The sequence below is a fragment of the Peromyscus eremicus genome, chromosome 2 (assembly GCF_949786415.1).
Source record: "Peromyscus eremicus chromosome 2, PerEre_H2_v1, whole genome shotgun sequence".
NCBI classification, from domain to species: Eukaryota; Metazoa; Chordata; class Mammalia; order Rodentia; family Cricetidae; genus Peromyscus; species Peromyscus eremicus.
Window position 1 is genome coordinate 128258428 of NC_081417.1, and position 18954 is coordinate 128277381.

Here is an 18954-nt window from a genome sequence, read left to right on the forward strand (position 1 = left end):
CCCAATACACACACACACACACACACACACACACACACACACACACACACACACCAGTCAGAGTTCTTGACTTTGTTCCCACTGATACATATACTCAGAAAGAACTGATGTTAATTATAGAGTTTTGAACAAAAGACATCAGAGTCAGAAAGCCTCAGCTCAACTTCCTCCTAGATTAGAGTCTCTCAATATTCTTCCCTTAACATTAAAATGCAGTCACAGTTTCCTCCTATCAGAGAAGGGGTGTCTCCATCCCGTCCATACCTCATGATGGCCAGGGTTCTGAAGATCTAAAATGATATTGTTTAGATTCAGGTGCCACCAAGAGGCACATGGTGGTTATGACCACAGAATCAGCACAGAGTGGTAACTGTTGAAACCTTACTACATTTCTTCAGAGAGCAGTTTATCTGGTGTTAGGACAAAGGACAAGTTAGTTGCATTAGGGCTCATAGCCAACAGGCACGCTATAATGGGACCTTTGCATCCCAGCTTCGAGTTTACAAGATCTGGGTCTTGATGGGGCTTTGTAGGAGTTAGCAAGTGTTCTAGGGCAGATTTGCCAAGATGTACGCTTCTTCCAAGTGGAAAAGATTCAGTAGTAAGAAAGTATATGGCAGGCTGGAGAGATGGCTCAGAGGTTAAGAGCATTGGCTGCTCTTCCAGAAGTCCTAAGTTCAATTCCCAGCGACCACATGGTGGCTCACAACCATCTGTAATGAGATCTGGCGCGCGCCCTCTTCTGGCCTGAAGGGGTACATGCAGACAGAACACTGTATACATAATAAATAAATAAATAAATAAATAAATAAATAAATAAATAAATAAATGAAAACATATGGCAAATAAATAAATAAATAAAAGTATATGGCACATAACCCAGGGAAGTGGTTCTCAACCATTCTAACGCTGCGACCCTTTAATACAGCTGCTCATGTTGTGGTGACCCCCAACCATAAAATTATTTTCATTGCTTCTTCACAACTGTAATTTTGCTACTGTTATGAATTGCAATGCAAATATCTGTGTTTTCCAGTGGTCTTAGGTGTACAATGTGAAAGGTTTAATAAACCCTATCCAACCTCCTGGGTCGAGCACTGCTGTCCTAGAGACTTCACCAAGTCCCAGGGCTAGAATTCCTAGCTATTGCCTCTGATCCTTGTTTCTAGTGCCCTTCCTAGTGACTCCAGACCTTGAACCCTAGAGATACAGGTAGTCATGGCCATCAAGCAGCTGCTGCAGGGACTGCCAGGGAAACACCTCTTAGTCATCATGTGGGCCCCACCCTGAACTCCACCCCAAAAGCCCTTCTTTGCACAGTCATGCCTTACGGAAAGAGTTTCCTTTCTCCCAGGAATTCCTCTTTAGTGCTACTGTACACCTTCCCCAGGAATACTGTGAATGCCCAGAGCACTGTATGACTATGAGACACCACTGCTGTGGATGACAAGAATGCCAGAGAGACATATTCCGAGAAAGAATCACCCCAGTAAAGACACCTTTCACATTCTTTCACTTTAGCGGTGGGAGGGTGCTTTAGGAATTATTCTTTATTTGTACAGATTTATTTTAAACAGTTTTTCATTATGTCCATTATATTCCAAATACACAGAGGCAGTTAAAGAAATGCAAGTCAATGAAGAGTCACCTTCTGTCCAAACCATCCCTCCTTCCCATCCAACTTCCACAAATGTCAAGGCAACATTTCCATGGTCTTCACCAAGATTTTTCAAGGGCTGGAATGTGTTTTTCTGGTTGTGGTTTGTTTGTTTTTGAAAGACATGTAGTTACGAGAAACAAATGAAGTTTCTCAAGACACCCAGATGTTCAACAAATGTTTGCGGAGTGAAGGAATGAGCTGCAGAGTTCAGTCATGGAGTCATTAGACACATGTGTTTACAAGGGACTGCCTTCACGAGACTGTCAGTGCCAATGCTTTCACATCTATAAGCCTCCCAAAAGCAGGGATCCATGATGACTCTACATTCAAGCTAGGATAGCAACATCCCAGAAAAAGCCACAGCCTGTGATGTCTAAGCTGTAGTCTCTGAAGAGCTATTTCCCAGAGCCCAGTGGCTTCAGGTGGAGGTGGATGCCATTTTTAGAGCGCAGGACCAGCTGGGGAAGCTTGATGGGCAGCTTTGAGGGATCCAGAGAGAATTCAAAGCGCAGCAAACAAAGGGCTGTGACCACCTTCATCTCATTCATGGCAAACTGCTGCCCAATGCAGTTCCTGCAGTGAGCAGCACAAAGAAACATCAGGTTGTTGGCTATCCAGTGTTCTTAGAGACCCACAAAAAAAAAACAAAAACTAGTAACTATTTTTGAATGCATAATGAATGATTGATTTGTTAACCTGGGCTTAAAAGGCAAAACTCAGGAGCATGGTAATGGGTCCCACTGGGCATTGTCCCATTGGTAGATCTGGCTTGCAGTCTCTCACAGAAGGAAACACGTACCCCACCCATTTACCAGAAACAGGAAAAAATAGCAAAAGGCCCCCATTATCACAGAGAACTCCATATTGACGCCTCCCCAATGATGACCTTCACTTTTCACCCCCAGTCTTGAGGGCCTGAGAATGTTGTCCTTCTCCCTACCTGGGCCCCGCAGAAAAAGGCATGAAGGCAAAGGGGTGGCGTCCTGTCACATTCTCAGGAGAAAAGCGCAAGGGGTCAAAGACCTAAGGAGATAGGGCTTGCTTAAATACTCACCAGATCCTGCCAGAGGTAACCCCACAGCCCACATCCTGTCTACCCTCCAAACCCAGAGATGCAGTACCTCTGGATCAGGCCACACAGCACTGTTCCTGTGGAGGGCATAGATGTGCATAGAGATGAGACTGCCTGGAAGCAGAAAAGAGGCCTGATGACGAAGTGTTGTGAGGCAGCCAGGCCCACCTCCACATTAGGACTGAATCCCCTAATGTCCCCCTATCTGGGACACTAGCCTCTGTCTGTGCACTGCAGTGACACTGAGCTCTTGGTCACATTCAAAGTATTTTAATCGTCATAATCAACAGCTCCAGGAGCCAGGTACTGAGAATAGTGCCTCACCTATACATCTGTGGAATGAAAACCAAGAATGGTGAGCCCTCCCCCACTACAAAGTGGGACAAATAGGAACTGCTTATTATAGCCTTTTGACTTTCAATTAACTAACTCTCAGGAAGCTATTATGCTATTAATAATAAGAGATACCCTTCGTTTGATGCTTACTACATGTCAGGCTCAGGTCTGAACATTTTTTGAAGCCTCAACACAGAGTTGAACATGTTATACACGCATTGCATCATAGTCTATGTGAATCATCTCCTGGAGTTGTCCAGGGTGCAATCAGATAGGCACAGTGTGAATGAAAACTCTGAAGATCATTGTCATGAAAAATGTATTCTTCCCCCTCATTTTCATTTTTTGTTTTATTTTACACATATCATTACAATCTGCTTGTTAAATAGCACCATAGTAGAATCATTTAATATAGTTTTTGTTTGTTTGTTTGTTTGTTTGTTTTTTCAAGACAGGGTTTCTCTGTGTAGTTTTGGTGTCTGTCCTGGATCTCATTCTGTTAACCAGACTGGCCTCTAAGTCATAGAGATCCGCCTGGCTCTGCCTCCCAAGTGCTAGGAGTAAAGGCATGCGACACTGCCCCCTACCTTGATACAGTTTTAAACAGAAGAAAAAAAAAGAAAGATTCAGGTTACAAGAACCCCTCCCCTGAGAAAAATGCAGCAACAGTACCCAGTGATTGGCCATGCCTGGGTCCTGCTGCACTAACAGTTAAAAAGAAAAGCCAACTTTCACAATCACTGCCTCAAAGGAATAACTCATGTTAGATTCTTTAGGAAGACAAAAAAATAGTTCTTGCTAATTCAATCCACAAAAAGATGAATCCACATAATCACCCTAAAACCTAGGGGTTAAATGAAGTTTATATTCTCATACCCATATTTATATCCTCAGCCCTATTTTAGAGAGGAGAAACTGGAGGTTTGGGGGCAGAGACAAGTTTACTTTGTGAGGCCAGTGCTCGGGCCCAGGGCTCAGCACACGAAGCCTGAACTCTCTCCGCCTGATGTAAAGATTGTCCAATGGCACAGGTAATATCAAAGAACATTGAGAGGACTTTCATTCCGCCCTACCGTTTTCCCCAACCCACCTGCAGGTAGAGAGCGGCCATCCACAAAGGTGACTGGCTTGCTGAGCTGGCGGTACACCTGGGGCACTGGTGGGTAGAGGCGGAAGCACTCCTTGATACACATAGTCAGGTAGGTCATCTTGGCCAAATCGTCCCTGTCAGCAACACGGGACACTTGGGAACTGGGAACAGGGATCCCAGGAGAGGGTAGGCCCCATTCCCAACTTCACCATGATATCATTTTCACTTTCTGTCACCACCATACTTCCAACAGAGGAGTCAAGGGGGTTTCACTTGCCTAAGCATAATGTCACACTGGGTGGCCAGAGAAACCTAGTGCTCTGGGAGGAGAAGGCACAGGATCCAAGAGACATACGTGTACCCAACCCTCAAAGACAAGGCCACTTTTGTGTTATTCAGTGCCTTACAGAAGTCCCACAAGGGACATTTCTTTAGTTTCTGCTTGGCTTCCCTTGTGGCCATGGAATGGAAAAGGTGGCCTGATACTTGTTAGTTAAATAAATCAACCAATGTCCATGGATGAATAATGATAAATTCACATAAATACCCACTTTGGACACCATGAAGTTCAGACCAAATGTAAAATTCAATCATCAGAACTATATAATACCTTCTTACAGAACCCCAAATTCCAACTCACTCTCCCCCTAATCCTGATTTTTCAATTCTTGTACTATTTTATTAAATAAGTATCCTCTAAGTTGCTTCAAATTCTGGATAAAACTATGTGAAGACAAAATAAGTATTTAATTCCCTGCCTCAGACTGTATACATGATTATCTGGCTGGAGAGCATATCTTCACCTGAGTTTCAACCTTCTTTCTAAAGTCAATTCAAGCCCCTCCCTCCTCCCCCTCTACCCTCAACGTCCTGACCACTCAGTGTTACTCCATCCTGCAGCCTTCTCTGGATTTCAGCCATGTGAGTCTGACTTTCTGAGAACTCCCCAAGAGCAGCCAATTGTCTCCTCCTCTCCTCTTCATACTTGCTCCAGATAGCACTGTGCACATGGCTGGACCCCTGGAAGGTTTCCTACATCCCACAAGTACACATTAGCTATGGAGACTCCATCCTTCAAATCTCTGACACTGGAATTACAGATCAGTCCCCCTTGGGAGAACAGGACTCCAGACACCGACAGGCCAATTTCTCAGTCCCTGCTGTGTGTCCTGCCCCATGCTGGAGGTGGATCAGGAACTCAATGGGACGAGGGACGGTCAGGCTCCAAAGGCCTAGGAGGAGGAAGCAACAGAAGAGGCCTGGGTGGGACTCTCAGAGACCACTCTGAACAGGAAGTTGGTTCAGCTGGTGTCACATTCAGGACTTCAGACTTGAGCTGAGGAACAAGGAGGGCCACACAGAAGTTTTTGGCATTTAGGATCTGTCTCCTTTAATGTGATGAGGGATGTGGAGTCTGGGGCTTCTGTGCAGATGGCAAGGGACTGGCTTTTTCCCATCTGTCTTCCCACGGTCATCTCTGACTTCCTCCACTTTCTCAGCCCTCTCTACTCTATCCAGAAGCCCAGTAGGGGTCCATATTCTGTCATTATGAAATTCAGCCTCTGTTGACAATTTCTGCGACACTAAAAAGCCTCCATTTGGGGAGACTGGTTAAAGGGGGTACATCTAGAATTAACCCCCCAAGAAAGCTACACAACCAAAAGAAAGGGAACAACTGTTGCCAACTTCACCTCATTTCCAGAATAAGTGTGGGTTGTCCTTGGCAGGCACTGGCAGAATAAGCACAACCCCTTCCTGGGCTGAGCAAGAAGGGCCGAGCTCCCTCTCAGATTCACTCACCACTGGAAGGAGTCCTGGTCTCCTAGGATCTCACGGACCTCCTCCCTACACCGCTGCTGGTGCTCAGGGTAAAGGGCCATGCAGTAGAGAAACCAAGAGATACCGCTAGTGGTGGTGTCATGGCCTTCAAACATGAAGGTATCCACTTCAGCCCTGAGGTCTGCATCTGACAGCTTGATCCCACCTTCATCCTGAAAGAAGGCACCATGGGAGAGCTCAAGGCCTTTGAGTTAGGGCAAAGAAGATGCCCAAGCACAGCTGTGAGATGTAGGTCTGACGAAGCATATGAACACTTCCTCCAGATTCCTCTGTCCCTTCCAATTCCAGCCTAGATGCTTCTCATTCATGAAACCCTCCCTCAGCCCTCTGGACACATGTAACTTTACTCAGCCCCAGTATTGCTCATTAGGGACACCACTTCTAGCTGGCAGGGAAAAAAATCTTTATCAACATCCACCTACTACCTCCCCCAATCCAGCCACTATACCATATGCAGATGGATGGTCATGCCAGGTCTTTCTTATCTCTGCATCCTAGCACAGGCATTGATTCAGGGTAGGCACTGAGTTTTGTGGAATAGAGGAAGGAAGGGAAGGAGAAGCAGGGAGGAAGAAGGGAGGGACAGAGGAAGGGACAGAGGTAAAGGAAAGGAAAGAAGGAAAGAAAATGAAATCTAACCTCTAAGCTTCTACAATGCCAAGATGTTTAGGAATCTCAGAAATCTAGAAATATCTTCAAGCTGCTACCATGTGACCTAGGCTGCCAGCTCCCTGGTGTCTCAGCCAAACCACACACATGCTGCATTTTTACCTTCATTGATTTTTGTCATGGGCAAGCAGTAGGTTATATTTGCTGAGCAAGGAGCCTGTCTTAGAAGGAGAGTCTAAAGGCCTCCCTGGGACCAGCTGTCAGGTAGGGTGGACTGTGTTCACTCACCCGAGCACCCAGGAGAATGTCCAGGAAGTCCAGATGTTTCCGCTGCTGGATCTTTTTCTGTTCCTTCTCATCCTGAAGGGCTGCCTTCCGCTGCCTGATGACCTGGTCTGGACCAAGAGCATAGGTGTCACTGCCTACTTTGGCCCTGTATCAGGAAGGGTGCAAAGGATTCCAGGGGAAGAGCCAAGGGTTCCTGGTTGGCATGCGATGGCAGGGGGACAGGGGGCTTGAAGGAAAGGCCCACCTGTATGCTCATGGGCTATCTGGCAGGCCCGCAGGAAACGCTGGCCATGTGGAGTGCGCCAGTAAAGGAAGTCATTGTGGTACTGGAAGGATTCGATGCGCTGCTGCACCAGCAATGTGAGCTCACTGACTGCCAGGTAGTAGCTGCTGTCTCTATGCAGAAGAGGGTGGAGGGAGGGAAGAGGCCTGAGCAGCTTTCTTTAGGAATCATATCCAAAATATTTCCCATTCCTCTTCTTGCCTCCTTCAGCCTCCTCACTAACACCAAATGTGTCTTCCACCATGAGTAGGGCCAAGGCAAATCAAGGCAGGACCTCTGCCACCAGAGATCAGGAGCCCTTCAGCTTCCTTATCTGAGAGCCCTGGGTAGAGGTGCCTCTGACCTGTCGCTTAGGCCACTGTCTCCTTTGCCAAAGGTGCACTTCATGAGGGTGTCCAGCGCCATGTGTCCTACGTCACAGAAGATGTCAAAGCTCTTATTCTCGCTAGCCTTTTTCTCCCATTTGTCCTGGAATCCAGAGAGAGAGGGGATGTAATGTGCAAAATAGCTGGGCTACATGGCCAGGGAAGCAGGTGGGCTAACTACAGAGCTTCACTTCTCCCTCCTCTCCTCCAAATCCAGCCCCCCAGTCTCATCCCCAGCTCTGTAACAGACCATCTGCTGTGGTCTCCCAACTCCCCCTCCCCCCATCTCCAGTGAATCACACAAATCTTCCCCTCCAAATTTCCTTCCCCCAACTCATAGCTGTATTCCAGTCCCCAACTCCAGCAGGCACTCCCTGGGAACCTAGCAGCCAAGCCTGCCAGAGAATTAAGTTTAGGAATCCAATAGGAACTTCAGAGGCAAGACTTACCAACAGAATACAAGAGACAGCCATTTGAGACAAGATAGAAGAAATGGTACCTCAGACAAATAAAATATAAGATCTAAAAAGCTCCTGGCACAAAACATCCAGGAAATCTGGGACACTATGAAAAGACCAAACAAGAATAGTAGGAATAGAAGGAGAAGAATCTCAACTCAGAGACACAAAAATATTCTCAACAAAATCATAAAAGAAAATTTCCCTAACATTAAGAATGAGATGCCTATGAAGATACAAGAAACATACAGAACACCAAATAGATTAGATCAAAAATGAAATTCCCCTTGGCACATAATAATCAAAATACTAAACATACAAAACAAAGAAAGAGTATTAGAAGCTGCAACAGAAAAATGCCAAGTAACATATAAAGGCAGACCTATAAGAATGACACCTGACTTCTCAGTGAAGACTCTAAAAGCCAAAATGGCCTGGATAGATGTTTTACAAACTCTGAGAGATCACAGATACCACTTCTGAATACTAACTATATGCAGCAAAACTTTCAATCACGCTAGATAGAGAAAAGAAGACATTTTGTGATAAAAATCAAATTTAGGCAGTATCTATTTACAAATCCAGCCCCACAGAAGGTATATAAAGAAAACCCCAATCTAAAAAAGTTTACCAGACCTGGAAAAATACAAGGAATAAATAAGCTCAGGCCATCAAATCTAAAGAGGGGGAACACACACACACCATCACAACAAAATAACAGGAATCAACAAACACTGTTCATTCCCAACATCAATGTTCTCAATTCCACAATAAAAAGACACACATTAACAGAATGGATGCAGGGCCCATCCTTCTGCTGCACCCAAGAAACATACCTCAACATCAACGATAGCAATTACCTCAGGGTAAAGGGTTGAAAGAAGATATCCAAAGCAAATGGACCTAAGAAGCAAGCTGCTGTGGCCATTTTAATATCTGACAAAGTAGACTTCAAAGCAGAACTAATCAGAAGAGATAGGGAAGTACACTATATACTCATCAAAGAAAAAAATACACCAATAGGACGTTTCAATTCTTAGCATCTATGCACTGAACATAAGGGCCGTTTGTAAAAGAAACACTAATACAGCTTAAATCACATACTGATACACACACATTGATAGTGGGAGACTTCAATACCTCACTCTCATCAAGAGACATGTCAACCAGACAAAAACTAAGCAGAGAAATGCTGGAGCTAACAGGCATTATAAACCAAATGAACCTAACAGATATTTTCAGAACATTTCACCTAAACACAAAAGAATAGACCTTCTTCTCAGTACCTTATAGAACATTCTCCAAAATAACACATACTCAGACACAAAGCAAGTCTCAACAAATACATAAAAATTGAAATAGCACCCAGTATCCTATCAGACCACCACAGACTAAAGCTGGATCTCAACAACAACAGAAACAACAGAAAGCCTACAAACTCTTAGAAACTGAACAACACACTACTGGATGAAAAACGGGTCAAGATAGAAATTAAAGGCTTGAATTGAATGAATTCTAGAATTGAATGGAAAAATCTAGAATTGAAGGAAAATGAATAAACATGTCTGAACTTACAGGACACAATGAAGGCAGTTCTCAGAGGCAAGTACATAGCACTAAATGCCTACATAAAAAAATGGAGAGATTTCATACTAGCAACAGCACACACGAAAGCTCTAGGACAAAATGAAGAAATCACACCCAAAAACATAGAAGGCAAGAAATAATCAAACTCAGGGTGAAATGAATAAAATAGAAGCAAACAAAACATATTTTAAAAATCCATGAAGCAAAGAGTTGGCTCTTTGACAGAATCAATAAGGTTGACAAACCCTTATTCACAGTGGTTTTCAACCTTCCTAATGCTGCGACCTTTAAAATAGTTCCTCATGTTTTGGTGATTCACAACCATAAAATTATTTTGTTGCTACTTCATAACTATAATTTTGTTACTGTTATGAATCATAATGTAAATATCTGATATGCAGGATATCTGATATGTGACCCCTGTGAAAGGGTTGTTTGACCTCCAATGGGGTCATGATCCACAGGTTGAGAACTGCAGCCTTATCTACATTAACTAAAAGCAAAGAGAATATCCAAACTAACAAAATTAGAGATGAAGGGGGAACATAACAACAGACACCAAGGAAATCCAGAGGGTCATGAGGATATACTTTAAAAACCTTTGGCACCATTGTTGCAATCATAATGAGGACAGGGCTTCAGGGACCCTCTCCACAGGAGAGCACCACTTGCCTTCACCCAAGGCAAATTGGGATGGGTACAGAAGGCTGGTCCAGCAGCCCACAATTCCAGGATCTGCCATAGGGAGGGTACTCACCAGCATGACACGTGTGGACTCAGCAAATATGGCCACATAGGGCTTCAGCACATCATAATGGAACCCAGGTGTGAGCAGCTTGCGGTGCTGGAACCATTTGGGCCCATCAAGGACCAGTAAGCCTTTCCCTGAGGAGGGAAGGGAGATGGAGGCTGTGGAATCCAGGAAATCCTGCTTTACCCATGAGATCTGGGATCAACCACAACCTCTGCCACTCCCAAAGCTGGAACATCCTGTGGGGAGGCACTACAAGAACCAATATAGACTTCTGGTACCCAATTGCGACCACCCAACATCCCAACATAGGGAAGGTAGCAGATCTTGACTAAGTCAATAGTCTAAGACTGTTACCTTCCTACCAAGCAGCCCTTTCCTAGCTCTCAGGAAGCTTCCAAGGGTAAATAAATAAGTAAAGGAACTTTGGAGAAGCATATGGCCTTGGATCAAGAAGATTCAGAGGAGGCTGGAGAGATGGGTCAGTGATCAAGGACCCTCACTGCTCTTATAGAAGACCTGTGGTCAGTTCCCAGAACACACATGACAGCTCACAACCACATGTAAGTCCAGTTCTAGGGGATCGAACATAGGTACCTGTGCACAAGTGGCATAATCTACACAAACACACATAGAGATAAATAAAAGTAAAAATAAGAATAAGGCCAGGTGTGGTAGTGTACACCATCAATCCCAGCCCTCACTCAGAAGTCAGAGGCAGGTGGATCTCTGTGAGTTCAAAGCCAGCCTAGTCTACATGGAGAGTTCTAGGCCAGCTAAGGCAACATAGTGAAACTCTGTCTCAAAGTCAATTAATTAATCAACTAGTTAATTAATTAAAAGAAGTAGATGACTCAGTGGCTCCCTCCACCTTCAACATCAGTCCACATACTGACAGCCAACGTTGGCCCGTCTTCCCTGACTGGCCCCATCTAACTGAAGTCTGCCTTTCAGACGCTTGCAGCCTCCATGGTCCTACAACGACTACACCTTTTCTCAGACCCTTCTTCCAGAAACAAACATCATTATACTATCCTGTAGGGTCAACTCGGGGGTTGCCTCCTCTAGAAAGCCATTCTTCAAAGACACATTGCCTTGCTTCTGCTTAGAAGAGAGGGAAGATGAACGTCCAGCAAGGGGAAGTGTCTAACTCCTGCAACAGGCAGGAGCTCTCTTGCTGCTCTCCTGCCTCCCCACAGAGATGCTAAGCTTATGACAGGCACTCAGGAGCCAGGCAGTCCACTGGAGGGACAATCGGCTGAGTATGGCAGGGCAGGATTCTGGTCACTTAGCACAAGGGAGGGAAGGGAAGGTACAGTAAAACAGATGTTCACTTACCGATCCACTGGAGTAAGAAGTCATACACATCTGGAGCCTTTGGGTCTGCAGAACAAACGGATGTCAGTCACAGAGAAACAGGATATTCCCAGGTGAGGCATAGTGATGAATGAGGTAGGGACTTGGTTATTCTCATCCAAGATGTTAGACACAGGCCCTGACCTTCCCCAACTTGGTCCCTGAGCCCATCATTCCCAGGAAACCCCACCCTCTCTCCAGAGCACCTCACCCCCACGGCTGTATACAGCTTTGGCATAGTCAGGCTCGTAGATGTTCAGGAAACCAATGAATTGTCCAAGCCAGAGAGAATGGGCATAGGGGAACTGTTGGGACCAGGATACCACCTTGTCCAGGCTCCCTAACTTCTGGATCTGAAATGATAACAGAAGACAAGGACCACTCAGGAACCCAGTATAGCCAGAAGACCCCAGGTTTCTGGGAAAATAAGGAAGGACACTGCCTGGGCAGAGCCTGGAACCTCCTTCCTTTCTCCTGTACCCCCACTCTCCTGCACATTTCTAATACCCTCTCCAGTCCCAGAGCTGTTGTTCTAAGCCCAGGAATGCTTGTCACTCCCAAGCCACTCCCTTCAAAATCACCAGTTGTATCTTCTCTGCAGCTCTGGCTCCCAGTCCTATATCTATGTAAAGGTATAATCTGCCTATAGAGTCATCCTTCTGAATCCTGAATTCAACCAAAAGGTGGCCTTATGCATGCAATGTCAGGGAGTGAAAGTGATAAAAATCATCTTTACCTACAGATAAAGGGACATTTGTGGTGCCCGTCCTCCTCTCTAGCTGGTAATTCCTGGACTTCTCTCCCTTCTATTACGTTTCTCTTCTTTCCTGCCTGCCCCTGAAGTAACTAAGGTTAATACATTTTGTCCTGACTCCATTTTGTGTCCACTTAAAGAACTTTCAAGCCTCTAGACTCTCAATAACCATGTCTGTCTTGGCAACACATTCAGGATTTCTGTGATTTGGACCATGGCGCAGATGTATTAACCAAAATAATGAATGTTTAAGTCAAAAATAATTGTCGTGTTATGTCTAAATAACTACTATGTTCTGCTGAAACAAATGTTGCAAGGTTACTCTGACCCTCATCTAACATTGAAGTCATTGTGGTTTCTGTCTTTAAAAATGCTGTATCCCTGAGCTTCAGCACCAAGAGGCTCTGAGGCATTAGCTCACTCTTGTTTGCTGCCCAGAATTAAGGATCTCTGATACTCTTAACTGGCTTAATCGGTTGTCTATATCACTCTTGAGTGAATTATTTCCCCCACATAGGGTTTCCTTACATTCTGCTCCCTATATTTCCCAACTCCTGAGAGCCATGCCTGTGCCCTTCTGCAGTATTCCAACCACAGACACAAGGCCCTGGCCTCAGTCACGGATTGTCATGACCTCCCTAGAGACAGCCTTCTCCTATGGACCCTGATTGTCCCCAGGAGTCCAGTGAGAGTGAGGACAGCTCACAGGGTCTGGTCCCACTTTTGTAGCTGCAATCCTTCAAAATGGCTGTTGAGACATTGTTCTTCTAAGGGTCATGGCTGCTGGCAAACTTCTCTGAGTTACACAACAAATGTCTCAGATTTATCCTCAGATGCCTTAAGCCTGGATACTTACTATCAGATCTAGAACAGCTTGTTTTCTCCCAAAGGAAGGAAGCAGGGGAAAACAGGAAATGGATATAAGTCACTGCACCCAGCCGTCCAGCAACCTGCCTCATCCACTCATTTGCACCGGCAGCAGTGAACAATAGGAAGGTCTTGTTCTCCAAGAGTAAGTTAGACTCCAAGAACAAAATCAGAGGGACAGTAATGAAGTTTAATTGAACCATGACCTCTTCATAGGTGGGAACAGTGCATTCTAAGGCCAACAGAGCGGTCTCACATGACACAACAGAACAGGGATCATGACTGAGCTTGTCCTGCCGTCCTTCCTGTCAACAAATCTGCTCAGGCCATTCACTAATGGACCTAAAGATCAGTTGGCTAGTGTCCAAGGAGCAAGCTCCCTGCTTTACCAGTCTGCCGCAGCCACAGCTCTCTTGGGGACTGCTAGAGGACAATATTAATCTGTGTGGGGAGATGGCTCGGTAGAGGAAGCACTTGCTTCCCGTGCAAGAAGACCTGAGTTTGAACCTTAGGCTCTTACTTAAAAGCCAGACATGGTGGATATATCTGTAATCTCAGAGTCAGATAAAAAGATCAGGGGAGGGGCTTGCTGACCTGCCAGTCTTTCCAAAATAGGGAGAGCTCTGGGTTTAGTAAGAGACCTTGCCTTAAAAAGTGAAATGGAAGGGGCTATAGATATGGCTCAGCAGTTAAGAGCCATACTGCTCTTGAAAAAGACCCAAGTTCAGTTCCCAGCACCCACATGGGACTGCCCATAATTTCCTGTAAATCTAGCTCCTAGGAATTTGACACCCTCTTCTGGACTCTGCCAGCACCTGCACTCACATGTACACATTCACTACACACACACACACACACACACACACACACACACACACACATGCAAGCACGCACTTATGTAATTTTTAGTTTTTAAAAATCTTTTTAAAGGGGGTGGAGAGATTGCTCAGCAGTTAAGAATACTGGCTGCTCTTCCAGACAACTGGGGTTCAGTTCCCAGTAGATACTTGGTGGCTCACAACCATCTGTAACTACAGTTCCAGGCGCTCTGACACCCTCTTCTGGCCTCTATGAGCACCAGGTACACATGATATACATATGTACATACAGACAAAATACCCATATACATAAAATAAACAGAAGCAAGTTTTTTAATTCTCAAAAATGAATAAATAAGGTGGAGAGTCATAGGAGACATTCAACATGAGCCTCTGGTCTTCACACACACACACACAGATGAATATACATACATAACACACACACACACACGCACACATACACACACACACACACACACACACACTCACAAATTCATCTGCTTGCAAAACAGAGGTGAATGTTTAGAAAAGCCAACCACTGAGGGCAGAAGACAGGGACTTCTCTTCTCCAACACGCTAAGTCCCAGTGCAGAATAAAAATTTAACTCAACAGGCGTCTTTTGACTTCCCAGATCTTAACAAGATCTCTCAGTCCCTGAACCGAATGCCACCTGCCAGGACCCTTCCCATGAGTCTCTGCTGTGCCCTCTGGGGCCACTCAGGGAAGTCTTGTGGGGATCAGCATAGTTGCTCTCCTCCTCAATTGCTATCCCTTGCTGTCCTTGTGTGTCTAGAATCAGTCGTCTTGACCTTTAGGTTCTCTTCTTAACATGTATAAGACTATTAGGGCCCGGTATGTGTGAGTGAGTCCAAGCCACTGTTGAGACTTCAAATAAGAGACAGGATATCAGGAGGTCTGTGAAACAATCCCTCCTAGAAATGGCCGCGTAAGCAAGACCAGAACAATGGCAGTATCAATGAGCATGTTAACATGAAAGGCGGAAATTTTTACAGGGTCCACCCCTAGACAAAGAACAGCAAGCAAGTAATGAGTGTTGGGAGGGTGAGAACGAGCCTCTCTCAGGGAAAGATGGAGAATTAGCCTCTCCCAGGGGTTGACCCCTTATTGGTTTTCCAGTCTAGAGTCTTGAAACCGTATCAACAATAAAAACAGACTGAGGAGGAGTGTCTGTGTGTGTGTGTGTGTGTGTGTGTGTGTGTGTGTGTGTGTACACACACATATGTAACAATAATAAGGAAAAAGAGGCTATCAATTTGAGGGGGACATGGGAGGGGTTTGAGAGAGAGTAACTGGGAGTCGCTGAAGGAAGGAAAAGGGGTAGAGGTATAATCCCATTCTAATTAAAAATATATAATGTTTTAAGATTTTTAAATAAAGCTGAAGAGTAGGAGCACCTGCAGGAAGAATCAAAAAACAAGAAGCACCAGCTCTGGAGTAACCCTGACCTCCCTCCTCCTGCTCTCCCTTAACCCTGGTCCCCTGGCTGCTGTTTGCCCTTCACCCTGGTCCCTGCCCCTCTGCCTCCTCTTTCATAGAGTTGTTCAGACATCTTTGCTGGGAGGACTGGGGGAAACCAAGGACCAGATGGATTTGGGAGGAAAGAAGCAAAAGAAAACAAATGTGTCACAGTATTTTGCATCAAGCATACTCTACAGAAATTTCACATCTGATATTTAGCTGCCCAGCTGTTTGCTATGTCCTTATAGTTTGTCCTACGGATACTCATCTAACTCAGCAGTCTGAAGATGACTACCCCCATTTAATCAATAACAGAGAACAGAGAGGAGGGATGACTTAACAAACAGGGCACAGCAAAGGTCAATGATCAGTGTTGGCTGAATAGAACGAACCAGAGTTCTTAGTATACGGTGCAATACTAAGGGGGCTGCTCCAGTAATAAGCAGGGCCAGAGACGCGGCCTCTGAGGTCACAGAGGATTGATTTTCTTTCCTTAAGCTGGAAACGGATACCCCCCCCCACACACACACACACAGAGAGAGAGAGAGAGAGAGAGAGAGAGACCACTGCACACAGGTTAGATATGTCAGCTCCCCACTGACTCCTCAACTTAAGCCCACAGAGAATATCCCTGTGCTCCTCAGGAAAAGGACACACACACACACACACACACACACACACACACACACACACACACCCTGCCTCAAAAGGACACATTCTGAGATCTGAATAGGATGAGAGGTAGATGCTACCAATGCCTCCAGATTGTAACTGGAAATCAAGAAGGGAGAAACTAATCGTGGTAGACACTTCCACACCCCAGGCCTACACCCACCTACCCTCCTTTCCTTCCCGTGTGCATCCCCACTGCGTTAGAATCAAATGTCAGTTACTTGGCTTTTTTATTTGTTTATTGGGTTATTTGGTTAGTTTTTTGTTTGCTTTTTTGATTCACTGTGTCTGGATTAAAATGCAGGAGGTCCCCGGTCCAGCCTTGATTTGAATCCTGAACTATTATATGTCCTTAAGTGAACATCTTGTCCCTTGAATCTCAACTTCCTCATCTTTTCTCACACTAGGGAAACAAGTCCACACCCTGCCCTTCACAGGTTTAGGTGTGAATCCAACCCACAGCAGAGAGAGGTGCCAAGCCCTGAAGGAATGCAATGGTGGTGTGCCTATGATGGTTCCCCAGGGAACTCATATAGTACTCAAGATCAGCCACCACTCCAATCTTGGCATGCCCTTCCTGGCGTCAAGCCAAAGCCCTCCAGATAGTGGTATTGGCAACAAGCAGCTGAAGCTAGGCTGTGTTCCAGGCTCTTTGTGTACTTCCAAGGTGGGGTGGAGGCCCTGGGAAGAAGAGGGCAGCCAGCTCTGGCATGTGAGAGTAAGGACTCCATGCTGTAGAAGTCCACTGATTGGGGGTCCTCCCCACTCTGAAGAAAGCAGCTAAGCACAAAGTGGGAGGTACAGAGGGCCCCTTCCCATGTGTCTCATGCTCCTTCAGGGTGTAACCTCAACCTCCCAGAGTTGTCAGAGACGCTCCCAAGTCCTCCTGGTCCCTCACCTCCCTTCCCCACTACTCTCTGGCCTCTGCGGACACCTCTCCCTATAATCTAGCCTTTTGGGTTCATTCATTCAGCCATGCCCGGTCTGTATCAAGTTGTGTGCTGTACCTTGAGGGCACAGAAATAAATCAGACCAGATCTCTATTCTCCAGAAGCCTCAGACTAGTAGGAAAGATGAAAAGAATGAAGCAGAAGTGGACCCTGGGGAGGCACCTCTACCATCCTGGGAGCAGGGGAGGCTCTAGTGTTTGTTTTCTCCCACCAAACCGTCCTTTTTAAAATTAATTCCGGATGCTCAGTGGTACAGCGAAGTTCATAGGCTATCCCCAACATGGGACAAGAATAAGATTAGAGATTAAGTTCATTTCCAGTGTCAATTCCAAAAGATAGGCAATTCCCAGATGGAGGAATAAGGAAGTAGAAAGAATTATACTCCCTTTCTGCGACTATCCCTGGCATCCATGCCTAGGCTCCCAAACCTGCCTGCAGCTCAAAACATTCAGGAAGACTTTTAATCTTAGGTGCCTAGTTACAACCTGACATATTAGAATCTCCAGCAGTTGGAGGGGCGCATCTGCTTCTCCCATTTCACTTCAAACCCCCAGAAGGTCTGGGGAGACTGGATGTTGAGGTGGACCCCTCCTGTGCTGCCTTCACAGGAGAACCAACCAGGATCTGAGCCTGGAAAAATGCCATAGTTTCTCAGCTACAGGAAGGGGACACAGAAGGCACCTCCTGGCTTTGCAGGCACCAACCTCTCAGACATGCTGGGAAGTCTCAGGAGGCAGCACTTGTTGGTAGTAGAAATCTCTACACTACACAGAGCAGTACACATAAGAAATCTAAACATGACTGCCTAGTTGTTGGGTCTCACTTTGAGGATTCAATCTCTTCCCTGTGTGATCCCTCAACAAACCTCAACACAGACTTGCACTTTGGGCCTCAGAATAATGGAAAAGAATCTTGGGCCTTCTTAAGCTCCACCTCTGAAGTGCTGTGTTGCTTCTGAAGCCAGCTTGAAACGCAAGAGTGGGAAAGCTGACTAGGAGTCTTGGTTCCAGGCATTAACCCCTGCCGGAACTGATGGCCTCCTTCCTAGCCTCCGGGGAATTAGTCCTGATTCTCCCACATCCCCCTCTCCACCTACCTCAAGAGCATGACCAAAAAGCCAGTGAGTGGGGGGCCCTGGGAAGCTGTCCAGAGCCCTGGCCAGCTTCTGCCTCCGCAACAACAGGCTGAGGAGCTTGAGGACGATTACGATCAGGATCACTACAGAAGCCCACAGGCCCAGGCGGGACAGGCTCGGGGAGAGGAGGCTGAATGCCATGGCTAAACTTGCAGGGTCCAGACTCCCAGCTGCCTCCAGCTACCCACAGGTTGCCTTATACTCTGGACACAGGCACCCTGCCAGTTCCCACCTCCTTGCCACGCCCGACAGCCAGCAGCAGCCCAAACTGGGCTGAGTGCCATAGGGTGGAGATAGTTGCCTCAAAGTTCATAAGCAACAGAGAGAACAGGACTGACTTCTACCAAAATACAGCTTAATAGAGACCAGACCATAAGCATCCCACCTCCGTTTCTTGGAGAAGAGAACATAGGGCAGTTCTTGGTTTGATCATTGCAACTACCTTCTTATTTACAAGTACCTTCTATGTTCAAGAGACTTTATACACACTATTTCACTTAACCCACCCACAGAGGTCATAGGTACTCTTTCTTTACATCTGTTTCCCAGATAAGATCATCTGTGCTTTCTCATTAGACAACTTC

The 18954-nt window shown here is 45.8% G+C and overlaps 1 protein-coding gene across 1 annotated transcript; it reads right to left on the reverse strand.

Annotated features, from left to right (window-relative positions):
* Positions 1-1543: 1543 nt before the first annotated feature.
* Positions 1544-18561, reverse strand: LOC131903890 (cytochrome P450 4B1). Its single transcript, XM_059254731.1, has 12 exons — positions 18332-18561; positions 11906-12047; positions 11677-11721; positions 10345-10472; positions 7521-7645; positions 7139-7290; positions 6895-7001; positions 5959-6149; positions 4159-4292; positions 2782-2846; positions 2601-2683; positions 1544-2233 (listed from the first exon to the last, which is right to left on the reverse strand). The coding sequence occupies exons 1-12, from the start codon at positions 18509-18511 to the stop codon at positions 2056-2058; spliced, it is 1530 nt and encodes a 509-aa protein (XP_059110714.1). The 5' UTR covers positions 18512-18561; the 3' UTR covers positions 1544-2055.
* Between the last annotated feature and the right edge of the window lie 393 nt (positions 18562-18954).